Genomic DNA, 13809 nt, shown 5'->3' with positions numbered 1-13809 from the left:
TTGCATCTGTCTTCACTGTGGAAGACACTAGCAGTGTGCCAGAGGTCCGTGAGTGTCAAGGAGCAGGAGTGACTGCCATTGCTATCACAAAGGAAAAAGTTTTAGGCAAGATCAAAGGTCTTAAGGTGGATAAGTCACCTGGGCCAGACGGACCACATCCCAGAGTGCTGAGAGAGGTTGCTGAAGAAATGACGGATGCATTGGTCATGATCTTTCAAGCAACATTTGATTCTTGTGTGGTCCCACAGGTCTGGAAGATTGCAAATGTCACTCCGCTCTTTTAGAGTGGAGGAAGGCAAAAGAAGGAAATTATAGGCCAGTTAGCCTAACCTCAGTAGTTGGGCAAGTGTAGGAGTCTATCATTAAGGATGAGGTTTCAGGGTACTTGGAGCCTAATGATAAAATAAGTCAAAGTCAGCATGGTTTCTGTGAAGGGAAATCTTGCCTGGGCTGCTGGTGGCTAGTGGTGTTCCTCAGGGGTCACCACTAGCGGTATTGGGACCACTACTTTTCACACTGTTAGTCAATGATTTGGATAATGGAAATGATGGCTTTGTGGCAAGGTTGTGGATGATACAAAGATAGGTGGAGGGGTAGGTAGTGCTGAGGAAGCAACACAATTGCAGCAGGACTTGGACAAATTTGAAGAATGAGCAAAAAAGTGGCAGATGGAATACAGTGTGGGAAAATGTATGAATAATACATTTTTGTAAAAGGAACAATAGGGTGGACTATTATCTAAATGGGGAGAAAATTCAAACTTCAGAGGTGCAGAGGGAATTCTGCATGACTCCCAGGATGTTAATTTACAGGTTGAGTCTGGTAAAGAAGGCAAACGCAATATTGGATTTATTTCAAGGGGAATAGAATATAAAAGTAAGGAGATAAAGGCTCAGCATTAGAAGATACTACTCAACCACACTAGGTATACTATCAACAGTTCTGGGCCCCATACCTCAGAAAGGATGTGTTGTCATTGGAGAGGGTCCAGAGGAGATTCACAAGGATGATTCCAGGAATGAAGAGGTTAACATGTGAGGAGTGTTTGGCAACTTTAGGCTTGTACTCACTGGAATTTCGAAGAATGCGTGGGGATCTCATTGAAACCTACTGAATGTTGAAAGGACTAGATAGGGTGGAGGTGGAGAGAATGTTTCCTATGGTGAGGGTATCCAGAACTGGAGGATACAACCTCAAAATTGAGGGGCAACCTTTTAGAACATAGGTAAGGAGGAACTCTTTTAGCCAGAGAGTAGTGAAGCTGTAGAATTATCTGCCACAGATTGCGGTGGAGGTGCAGTCCATGGGTATATTTAAGGCAGAAGTGGATCGTTTCTTGATCGCTCAGGGCATCGAAGGCTATGGCAAAAAGGCAAGTGTATGGGGTTGCGTGGGATACGGGATTAGCCATGTTGGAATGGCAGACTCAATTGGCTGAATGGCCTAATTCTGCTCCTATGTCTTATGATCTTCTGGTCTTGTAAGACCATAAGGTATAGGAACAAATTAAGCCATTCAGCCCAACAAGTCTGCTCTGCCATTTCATCATGTCTGATCCATTATTCCTCTCAGTCCCAAACTCCTGCCTTCTCCCTGTATTCCATTCATGCCATGACTAATCAATAGCCTATCAACCTCTGCCTTAAATATTCATAAAGACTTGGCCTCTACAGCTGGCTGTGTCAATGAATTCCACAGATTCACTACTCTCTGGCTAAAGAAATTCTTCCTCATCTCCATTCTAAAAGTACACACCTCTATTCAGAGGTTGTGTCCACTGTTCCTAGAATCTCCCACCATAGGAAACATCCTCTCCATATCCACTCTATCAAGACCTTTCACCATTTGATGAGTCACCCCTCATCCTTCTGAATTCTAGTGAATATAGAACATAGAAAGGTACAGCACAGTACAGGCCCTTTGTCCCACATTGTTGTGCCGACCCTCAAACCCTGCCTCCCATATAACCCCCCACCTTAAATTCCTCCATATACCTGTCTAGTAATCTCTTAAATTTCACTAGTGTATCTGCCTCCACCAATGACTCAGGCAGTGCATTCCACGCATCAACCACTCTCTGAGTATAAAACCTTCCTCTATATCCCCCTTGAACTTCCCTCCCCTTACCTTAAAGCCATGTCCTCTTGTATTGAGCAGTGGTGCCCTGGGGAAGAGGTGCTGGCTGTCCACTCAATATATTCCTCTTAATATCTTGTACACCTCTATCATGTCTCCTCTCATCCTCCTTCTCTCCAAAGAGTAAAGCCCTAGCTCCCTTAATCTCTGATCATAATCCATACTGTCTAAACCAGGCAGCATCCTGGTAAATCTCCTCTGTACCCTTTCCAATGCTTCCACATCCTTCCTATAGCGAGGCGACCGGAACTGGACACAGTACTCCAAGTGTGGCCTAACCAGAGTTTTATAGAGCTGCATCATTACCTCACGACTCTTAAACTCTATCCCTCGACTTTTGAAAGCTAACACCCCATAAGCTTTCTTAACTACCCTATCTACCTGTGAGGCAACTTTCAGGGATCTGTGGACATGTACCCCCAGATCCCTCTGCTCCTCCACACTACTAAGTATCCTGCCATTTACTTTGCACTCTGCCTTGGAGTTTGTCCTTCCAAAGTGTGCCACCTCACACTTCTCCGGGTTGAACTCCATCTGCCACCCTTCAGCCCACTTCTGCAACGTATCAATGTCTCTCTGCAATCTTCGACAATCCTCTACACTATCTACAACACCATCAACCTTTGTGTCGTCTGCAAACTTGCCAACCCACCCTTCCATCCCCACGTCCAGGTCGTTAATAAAAATCACGAAAAGTAGAGGTCCCAGAACGGATCCTTGTGGGTCGCCACTAGTCACAATCCTCCAATCTGAATGTACTCCCTCCACCATGACCCTCTGCCTTCTGCAGGCAAGCCAATTCTGAATCCACCTGGCCAAACTTCCCTGGATCCCATGCCTTCTGACTTTCTGAATAAGCCTACCATGTGGAACCTTGTCAAATGCCTTACTAAAATCCATATAGATCACATCCACTGCACTACCTTCATCTATATGCCTGGTCACCTCCTCAAAGGACTCTATCAGGCTTGTTCAACACGATCTGCCCTTCACAGAGCCATGCTGACAGTCCCTGATCAGACCATGATTCTCTAAGTGCCCATAGATCCTATCTCTAAGAATCTTTTCTAACAGCTTTCCCACCACAGACGTAAGGTTCACTGGTCTATAATTACCCGGACTATCGCTACTACCTTTTTTGAACAAGGGGACGACATTCGCCTCCCTCCAATCTTCCAGTACCATTCCCGTAGACAACGAGGACATAAAGATCCTAGCCAGAGGCTCAGCAATCTCTTCCCTTGCCTCGTGGAGCAGCCTGGGGAATATTCCGTCAGGCCCAGGGACTTATCCTTCCTAATGTATTTTAACAACTCCAACACCTCCTCTCCCTTAATATCAACATGCTCCAGAACATCAACCTCACTCATATTGTCCTCACCATCATCAAGTTCCCTCTCATTGGTGAATACCGAAGAGAAGTATTCATTGAGGACCTCGCTCACTTCCACAGCCTCCAGGCACATCTTCCCACCTTTATCTCTAATCGGTCCTAACTTCACTCCTGTCATCCTTTTTTTCTTCACATAATTGAAGAATGCCTTGGGGGTTTTCCTTTACCCTACTCGCCAAGGCCTTCTCATGCCCCCTTCTTGTTCTTCTCAGCCCCTTCTTAAGCTCCTTTCTTGCTACCCTATATTCCTCAATAGACCCATCTGATCCCTGCTTCCTAAACCTCATGTATGCTGCCTTCTTCCACCTGACCAGATTCCCCACCTCACTTGTCACCCATGGTTCCTTCACCCTACCATTCGTTATCTTCCTCACCTGCACAAATTTATCCATAACATCCTGCAAGAGATCCCTAAACATCGACCACATGTCCATAGTACATTTCCCTACAAAAACATCATCCCAATTCACACCTACAAGTTCCAGCCTTATAGCCTCATAATTTGCCCTTCCCCAATTAAAAATTTTCCTGTCGTCTCTGATTCTATCCTTTTCCATGATAATGCTAAAGGCCAGGGAGCGGTGGTCACTGTCCCCCAGTTACTCACCCACTGAGAGATCTGTGACCTGACCCGGTTCGTTACCTAATACTAGATCTAGTATGGCACTCCCCCTGGTCGGCCTGTCCACATACTGTGACAGGAATCCGTCCTGGACACACTTAACAAACTCTGCCCCATCTAAACCCTTGGAACTAATCAGGTGCCAATCAATACTAGGGAAGTTAAAGTCACCCATGGTAACAACCCTGCTATTTTTGCACCTTTCCAAAATCTGCCTCCCAATCTGCTCCTCTGTATCTCTGCTGCTACCAGGGGGCCTATAGAATACCCCCAATAGAGTAACTGCTCCCTTCCTGTTCCTGACTTCCACCCATATTGACTCAAAAGAGGATCCTGTTACATTACCCACCCTTTCTGTAGCTGTAATAGTATCCCTGACCCCTCCTCCCCTTATTCCCCCTTCTCTATCCCTTTTAAAGCACTGAAATCCAGGAATATTCAGAATCCATTCCTGCCCTGGTGCCAGCCAAGTCTCTGTAATGGCCACTACATCATAATTCCATGTATGATATCCAAGCTCTCAGTTCATCACCTTTGTTCCTGATGCTTCTTGCATTGCAGTACACGCACTTTAGCCCTTCTACCTTACTACCTTTACATAGTTTATTCTGCTTCTCTTTCCTCAAAGCCTCTTTATATGTCAGATCTGGCTTTACTCCATGCACTTCTTTCACTGCTCTATCGCTCTGAGCCCCATCCCCCTTGCAAATTAGTTTAACCCCTCCCGAACCATGCTAGCAAACCTACCTGCAAGGATATTGCACCCCTCTTGGGTTCAGGTGCAACCCATCCAATCTGTACAGGTCCCACCTTCCCCAGAAGAGATCCCAATGATCCAAAAATCTAAAACCCTGCTCCCTGCACCAACTCCTCAGCCACGCATTCAACTGCCATCTTCTCCAATTCTTACCATCTCTGTCACGTAGCACTGGCAGCAATCCTGAGAACGCCACCCTTGAGGTCCTGTTCTTCAGCCTTCTGCCTAGTTCCCGAAACTCACACTTCAGGACCTCAACCCTCTTCCTGCCTACGTTGTTGGTGCCAACATGTATCACGATTTCTGGTTGCTTTCCCTCTCGTACCAGGATGTCGTGCACCCGGTCAGAGACATCCCGGACCCTGGCACCCGGGAGGCAACAAACCATGCGGGTGTCCTTCTCACCTCCACAAAATCTCCTGTCTGCTCCCCTGACTATACGGTCTCCAATGACGACAGCTCTCGTCTTCTCCGTCCCACCCTTCTGCACCACAGGGTCAGACTCAGTGCCGGAGGCCCTGCCACTGTGGCTCACACCTGGTCGGTCATCCCCGCCAGCAGTATCCAGGACAGTAAACTTATTATTCAGGGGAATGGCTACAGGGGTCCTCTGCACTACCTGTCTGCTCACCTTCGCTTTCCCCCCCTCTGACTGTCACCCAACGACCTGCTTCCGACAGCCTAGGTGTGACTACCTCCCTGTAGCTCTCATGTATGACTGCCTCATTCTCTCTTACCAGTCGAAGGTCATCCAGCTGCTGCTCCAGATTTCTAACACGGTCTTCCAGATCGCCCAGCCGCATGCACTTCTGGCAGATGTGACTCTGCGGGAGAGGGGAGTCCCCCCACGACTGCCACATCTCACATGAGAGGCACATCACCGTCTCAGGAGCATTGTAAAGACTAACTGCGAGCAAGCTTGTCCTCCGCCTCTTCTCGTTGAAGCCTCTCGAGTCAAAGCCTCAAAGCTCCACCCCTTCACTGGCCCACTCACTCACCAGAAACAATCTTCATACGACAAGCCATTTTTGTGCAACTCCTTTGAACTCTCTCCAGTGTCGGCACATCCTTTCTAAGATAAGGGGTCCAAAACTGCTCATAATACTCCAAGTAAGGCCCCACCAATGCCTTATAAAGTCTCAGCATTATATCCTTGCTTTTATATTCTCGTACTTGTGAAATGAATGCTAACATTTCATTTGCCTTCCTCATTGCCGACTCAACCTGCAAATTAACCTTTAGGGAGTTCTGCACAAGGACTCCCAAGTCCTTTTGCACTTCAGATTTTTGAATTTTCTCTCCATTTAAAAAATAGTCTATCCTTTTGTTTCTTCTACAAAAGTGCATGACCATACGCTTCTTGACATTGTATTCCATCTGCCACTTTTCTTCTACTTTGTAATTTTTTCTTCTAATCTCTCGAAGTCCTTCTATAGCCTCTCTATTTCCTCAAAGCTTCCTGCCCCTTCACCTATCCTTGCAACAAAGCCATCGATTCCATCATCCAAGTCAATGACATATAATGTAAAAATAATTGGTCTCAACACAGACCCCTTTGGAACACCACTAGTCACCGGCAGCCAACCAGACAAGGCTCCCTTTATTCCTACTCTTTGCCTCCTGCCAGTCAGCTACTGATTTATCCATGCTAGTATCTTTCCATGGCCTCTTATTAAGCAGCCTCATGTATGGCACCTTGTCAAAGGCCCCTGAAAATCCAAGTACACAACATCAATTGATTGCCCTTTGTCTATCCTGCTTGATACTTCCTCAAAGCATTCCAACAGATTTGTCAGGCAAGACTTTGCCTTGAGGAAACCATGCTGATTATAGCCTATTTTATCATGCGGCTCCAAATACCCTGAGACCACATGCTTAACGATCAATTCCAACATCTTCCCAACCGCTGAGGTCAGACTAACTGGCCTGTAATTTCTTTCCTTCTGCCTCTGACATTTGCAATTTTCCAGTCTTCGGGAACCATTCCAGAAACTAGTGATTCTTGAAAGATCATTACTATTGCCTCCTCTTTCAGAACCCTGCGGTGTACACCATCTGGTCCTGGAAACTTAACTACCATCAGACCTTTCAGTTTCCCAAGACTCTTCTCCCCAGTAATGGCAACTTCACACACTTCTAACCCTGGACACTCTGGAACCACACTGCTAGTGTCTTCCACAGTGAAGACTGATGCAAAATACCTATTCAGATCATCCACCGCTTCCTTGCCCCCATTACTACCTCTCCAGCATCATTTTCTAGTGGTCCAACTTTCACTCTCTCCTCTCTTTTACACTTTATGTATCTGAGGAAACTTTTGGTATCATATTTAATATTATTGGCTAGCTTACTTTCGTTTTTCATCTTTTCCTTCTTAATGACTTCTTTAGTTGCCTTCTGTTGATTTTTAAAAGCTTCCCAATCCTCTAACTTTCCACTAAATTTTAGTCTCTAAATATATGCCCTCTTCTTGGCTTTTCTGTTGGTCTTGCCTTCTCTTGTTCATCACCCCGCCTTTAGAATACCTTTCCCTCTTTGAGTTGTAGATATCCTGTGCCTTCTGAATTACTTCCAGAAATGCCAGCCATTGCTGCTCCACAGTCATCCCTACCACCATCCTTTTCCAATCAATTCTGACCAACTCCTCGCTTAGTCATGCCTCTGTAATACCCTTTACTCCACTGATACATCTGACTTTAGCTTCTCCTTCACAAATTTCAGGGTGAACGCAATCATATTATCATCATTCATCTGTAAGGGTTCATTTACCTTAAGCTCTGTCATCAATTCTGGTTCATTGCACAACACCCAATCCAGAATAGCTGATCCTCTGATGGGCTCAACCATGAGCTGCTCTAAAAAGCCATCTCGTTGACACTCCAGAAATTCTCCCTCTTGGGATGTGGAACCAAACTGATTTTTCCAATCTACCTGCATATTGAAATCTCCAATGACTATTGTAACATTTCTCTTTTGGCATGTATTTCCTATCTCCTGTTGTAATTTTAGATCACATTCTTACTACTTACATGGTCAAGAGGTTCAGGTGTTGTTAAGACCAAACATCAGAATAGGGAAGAACGTGATCTATGTAACTTTGACCATGGGGTGATTGTTGGTGCCAGATTGGATAGTTTGAGTATCTCAGAAACTGCTGATCTCCTGTGATTTTCACACACAACAGTCTCTGGAGTTTACAGAGAATAGTGTGAAAAACAAAAACATATTCAGTGAGTGGCAGTGGGTGAAAATGCCTTGTTAATGAGAGAAGTCCGAGGAAGCTGGTTCAAGCTGACAGGAAGGCAATAGTAAACAAATAACCATGTGTTATAGCAATGGTGTGCAGGAAAGCAACATGTCAAACCTTGAAGTGGATGGGCTACATCAGCAGAAGCCAGATGATGAACTCCTATAGAGAAAACAAGGGAACCTTTGCTCACAGAGTGACGAGAATGTGGAATTGGTTACCATGGGAGGTAGCTGAAAGAAATAGATTAGATGTAATTGAGGGGTTGAACATTTAATGCTGTCACAAAATAAATAGCCCTTGTGGAAGCAGTGTCCATCAGCATTCCTGATCTGTTGCAATCTTTTAAAGATGCTCTCTCAGTCTGTAAGGTAGGGGGTTCTAAGTAACAATAATGGAAAAGCAGTGCATTTCCTCTCCAACACAGCCCTACCTTTGAGCGCATTTACACAGAGTGCTGATACAGAAAAGCAGCATCCATAATGGCCCCCACCATCCAGTCCAGGCTCACCTCTAGACAGGAGGTACAGGAGCCCTAGGTGCCACACCGTCAGATTCAGGAGCAGTTATTGTGCTTCAACCATCAGGCCCAGAACCACTTTATTCACCACAATGCTGAGCTGATCACTGAACACAACCTATGGACTCACTTTCAAGGACTCTTCAAATTATGTTCTCAGTATTAAGTATCTGCTCATTATTATTATTCTTATTAATATCATCATCGTCATCTGTGTTTTTGTATTTGTGCATTTGTCTTCTTTTGCATATTGGTTGTTTGGTCATCTTTGTTGTGTGTACTTTTTCATTGATTCTATTGTATTTCTTTGTTCTACTGTGATTACCTGCAAGAAAATGCATGTCCCAATAGTTACATGGTGACAAAGATACTCAGTGGCCACTTTGTTAGGTTCAGGAGTGGAACCTTGTGTGTATTTGGCAGCTGTAGCCCATCCACTTTAAGTTTGATGAGTTGTGTGTTCAGAGATGCTCTTCTGCACACCACTGTTGTACCATATGGTTATCTGAGTTACTGTCACCTTGAAACTGTCTGCCCATTCTCCTCTCACCTCTCTCATTAACAAAGCATTTTTTGCCCACAGAATTGCCACTCACTGGATTTTTAAAAAATTGTACCATTCTCTGTGATCTCTAGAAACTGTTGTGTTTGAAAATCCAAGGAGATCAGCAATTTCTGAGATACTCAAACGACTCCGTCCGGCATCAATAATCACGGTCAAAGTCACTTAGATCACATTTGTTCCCCATTCTGATGTTTGGTCTGAACAACAACGGAACCTCTTGGCCATGTATGCATGCTTTTATGCATTGAATTACTGTCACATGACTGCATTGCCGCGGTGTACCACTGTACCGAGTGAAGTGGCCACTCAGTGTACATAGTACTTTAATGGTAAATTTACTTTGATCTTTAAAAAAAATTACATAAGTCTTTCTGTTCATTTCCACGTTGTGATCTAATAATTCCGTGTATTCCAGTCAGTTCCTTGCCCCTGGTATTTGCATTTAGGAACATTCTCTGCAGGGCTCTTCATTCTATGCAACTGCTGATTTGTTCTTTTCCACCGTCACTCTGCTCTATTTTCCCCTCTGGATTTTTTTTTTGGCCATTTTGATCTTTGTTTCTCTCTCGTTTGTGTTTTATATCTATTCTCTGTATTTTACTTATCAGGTTCTCCTTTCTCTTTTATGGTTGTTTTTCTCTGCTCACTGTTGAGTTTCCCTTGACTGCTTTCAACAGTATTTCCTCACCTGCCTTTGTTTCTTGTCAGCGAAGTTAAAATTTCTCAGATATCTCTCCTTGTTTTGTTGCGGTACCTGGTATTTACCCCCTGTACTTTGTTCGGTGTGTGTGTATTTTTTTGGTTTTTCGCTATGAGTGTAACCGTTTTCCGCTATTCTTTCTGGGTTGCCTCTGTTTATTGAAACGTGGGTGTCGATTTCAGTCTCCAGAGCAGCGGCCAGTCACGTGGCACAACACAGGCTGCTGGCGATGCCGGATCTCGGCTCCAGTAAGTAGCAAACTTTCCCAAACTCTGCAAAAGTGCGCCTAAGTCAATATCAGGTGCGAGTAACACTTTTGTTATTTTATATCTTCATCGCCTTTGGAGAACAGAATTTACTCCTTGGATTTCGAATCCCTCCCTACTATCTGAGGTTCAACACTTCTTCCCCCACCCGATAAGGGATAAGGGAGAGACCGGGTTCAGTTATATTTAAATCAAGCATTGAGAGTCGTGTTGCCTGTGGGTTTGGGAAATTCGAGAAAGAAATAGAAGATATGAAAAGAACCAAATCTGGGGTGGGGAGGGGCTTTTCGTAATCGCGCCTTTTCTGTTGGTACACGTTTTGAATATTGCTTTGAGCACGTTTGGCTTTCCAATTTCTGGCAGATAAAGTTAACAAGGAGATTTTGTGTACTCATCCACCCACAGCTTGGAGGACAACAGATCAGTTCTCGTCAGTCGTTCTACAACCACCGCTTATATTACTTTCCCAGCGCCGGCGGATGAGATTGGTTCTGCTGAAACTGTTTGCACTTCGCGCTGTCTCTTTACTTTTCCCACCATCAGCTCCCACGTCTCAACACCATCAAATTGTATGACAATCCTGTCCTCTGCCCTGTCGTAGAACTGCCTTGTTCCTTGCCAGTTTTCCCTTGCCCTTTCTAATTCCCTGTCCACCTCCCTCCTACGCTTCCGCACACATCTCTGCTCTCCCTTACCCCCGTCCCTCATCTCTCAACCACTCTCCCTCTCCCAACCCAGAATCTCGCCACTCTCCGTATTCCCTTCTTTCTTCCTCGGCTCAGCTCCCCAAAGCATTAGTAACATTTTTTTCCAAACTGTTCAATAGAATGTTGGACGGAGCGGAGAATCCTTGCTGGAGCATCTCATGAAAGATTACCTCTGGCGTGCCGGACCCTTTAAGCACATCTACACAGAGCGCTATCACAGGAAAGCGGCACCTATCATCAGGGACCCCACCATCCAGGGTCTGCCTTTCCGGCTCCTTGAGTCGCTCCCCCCCCCCCACCCCCGCAGTTTCCCCATCCTAGCCTAACCACGGGACAATGTACAGTGACCAAATAACCTACCAACCACTACTTCTTTGGACTGTTGGAGGAAACCAGAGCACCCGGAGGGAACCGACGTGATCATGGGACGCACTTATACAAACTCCAACAGCCAGCGGCAGGAAATGAACCCGGGTCGCTGGTACTGTAACGTGTTGTGCTAACCACTATGCTATTGATTATAAAGTTCAAGTTTAATTTTCATTCAACCATACATTTTGTTTATTTTTGTATTTTCATACTTTGTTGTCTTTTTGGGAATTGGCTGTTTGTCTGCTCTGTTGGGTGCTGTCTTTCATTGATATATTGTGTTTCTTGTATTTACTGTGAATGCCTGCAAGAAGATTAATCTCGGGGTTGTATATAGTGACATATATGTACTTGATTATAAACTTACTTTAACTTGACTTTGGACTTTGAAGTATCAGAATAATTATCCCTCTCTCTCCGTCACAGTCACAGTGCTTGTGCCTCTGAACTTGGTGTTAACAGAAACATCTAAACACGAATGCTCATCTCCCTTTAACTCTTCCTGTCTCTGGGCCTGGTCAGAAAGATGGTGGTGGTGGGAGGGGGGTGTGGAATCTCATTGAAACATAACCCTGGACAGAGTGGATGAAAAGAGAATGTTCCTATTAATAGGGGAGTCTAGGATTCAAGGGCACAGCCTCAGAATGAAGGGATGTCCCTTTAAAACAAATGAGGAGGAAATTTCTTCAGTCTGAGGGTGGTGAATTTATCAAATTCTTTGCCACAGAGGGCTGAGGAGGACAAGTGATTGAGTGCATTTAGGAAGGGATTGATATGTTTTTGGTTGGTAAAGGGGTTACGTATTGCAGCTAAAAAGAGGGAGACTGACAATAAAAATATCAGCCATGATTGAATGGTAGTGCAGACTCGATGGGCTGAATGGCCTAATTTTTTTTTGTTTTATGGTTTCACCAGTATAGAAGAGAAACAATCAAGATCAAAACCACCTGATTATTAAAGTGACTGGAAACAAAATTGTTTCCACTTCCCTGTCTCAGTCTCTCCCCCCCCCACCAGCTCTCTTCCTCTCTCTCTCTCCCTCTCTCATATCCTACTGCAGAATATTACGTTCCCACTTGTTACCTTCCATTGTGACAGCATAATTGTTTTTGCAACTCAAAATGTTCACAAAACACAAACATGTTTGAAGGTTATTTGTTTTTTTCAACTTTGTAAGATTCAGTTTTGATTTGAAATTTGACCCATATCCATCCCCTTGTTAGGGTGTTCTGCACCAAAGAACCTTGAAATTTTGTTGCTAGTTCTGAACAGTACAATAACACTGTTTCCAAGTGTACACAGAGTTGCTATTGGTGCTGTACAACATAGTGAAGCATTGACACTTAACTATCAGTCCTTCAATACTGAGGCAGTCCATTTATTAATGCAGCTACTGTTGGAATACTTCTCTCGCAGGTTTAAGTGAACCTTCACTCTAGTTACCAGTAACAGCTCTGATGCCCCTTATTAAATTAACCAGCCTAGGGAGTCTGCAAGGGCTGTTGTGTGGGAGAAAGAGTGGTGGAATAAAAGACATGCCTGACCCTAACCAATACTATGCACCTAGATCCCAGTTATAGTTATGGGCTTTCCAATATTATTCCTCATATGTAACAGATAAGAAAATGAAACATTATACATTCAGTAGCCACTTTATTAGGTACATCTGTACAGCTGCTCATTAATGCATATATATAATCAGCCAATCATGTGGCTGCAAGTCATTGCATAAAAGCACGCCGACATGGTCAAGAGGTTCGGTTGTTGTTCAGACCAAACATCAGAATGAGGAATAAACTTTGACCGTGTTGGTGCCAGTTCTGAGTATCTCAGACACTGCTGATCTCCTGGGATTTTCACACACAACAGTCTCTGGAGTTTACAGAAAATGGTGCAAAAAACAACAAAAAATTCTAGTGAGTTGCATTTTTGTAGGTGAAAACACTTTATTAATAAGAGAGGTCTGAGGAGAGTGGCCAGAATGGTTGAAGCTGTCAGGAAGGCGACAGTAACTCAACCACGCATTACAACAGCGGTGTGCAGAAGAGCAGCTCGGAGTGCTCAACACATTGAACCATGAAGTGGGGGGTCTACAGCAGCAGGAGACCATGCTGGCTTCCACTCCTGTACCTAGTAAAGTGCCATTGAGCAGATATTAACCGAGGCAGGAAAACCTGATGAACTGATGTGGTATTTTGACTATTTCATTAGCAAGTTTAATAACTGTATAGAAATAGGAAACAAGAAAATACGAGCAGGAATAGGCCACGTGACTCCTCAAGCTTGCCTCGGTATTCTGTATGATCATGGCTGGTCTTCCGCAGGTCTTAGCATCTTTTCTGAGCCTGCTCCCCATCGCTCTCAATTTGTTGATCTTTGAAAATAAAATCTACACATCATCTTTAAATATCCACAGTGATCTAGCCTTCGCAACCCCTGGGAGAAAATTTCAAATGTTTACCACTCTCCATGAGAAATTCCGAAACACCTCAGTTTCTTAATGATTCCCATAGGGTGGTCTGTATGT

The 13809-nt window shown here is 44.4% G+C and overlaps 1 protein-coding gene across 3 annotated transcripts in view; it reads left to right on the top strand.

The window, feature by feature from the left end:
* The first annotated feature begins 9833 nt into the window (after nt 1-9833).
* The window catches only part of LOC140210890 (uncharacterized), a 49668-nt gene continuing 45692 nt past the window's right edge, over nt 9834-13809 (top strand). The window contains exons 1-2 of one of the 3 annotated variants that reach the window (XM_072280152.1): nt 10172-10188; nt 11033-11394. Coding sequence is in view for 1 of the 3 variants with exons in the window: in XM_072280151.1 (XP_072136252.1) it covers nt 10170-10188 (19 nt within the window). In the remaining 2 variants the exon portion in view is untranslated. Of the gene's footprint in view, nt 10242-11032; nt 11395-13809 lie in introns of all 3 variants that reach the window. The other 2 variants (XM_072280151.1, XM_072280153.1) reach the window with 2 other exon arrangements.

Source organism: Mobula birostris, chromosome 16, assembly GCF_030028105.1.
Source record: "Mobula birostris isolate sMobBir1 chromosome 16, sMobBir1.hap1, whole genome shotgun sequence".
In the NCBI taxonomy this organism is placed as follows: domain Eukaryota; kingdom Metazoa; phylum Chordata; class Chondrichthyes; order Myliobatiformes; family Myliobatidae; genus Mobula; species Mobula birostris.
The sequence above is the reverse complement of the archived record's forward strand: the minus strand, read 5'-3'. Positions and strand labels throughout refer to the sequence as shown.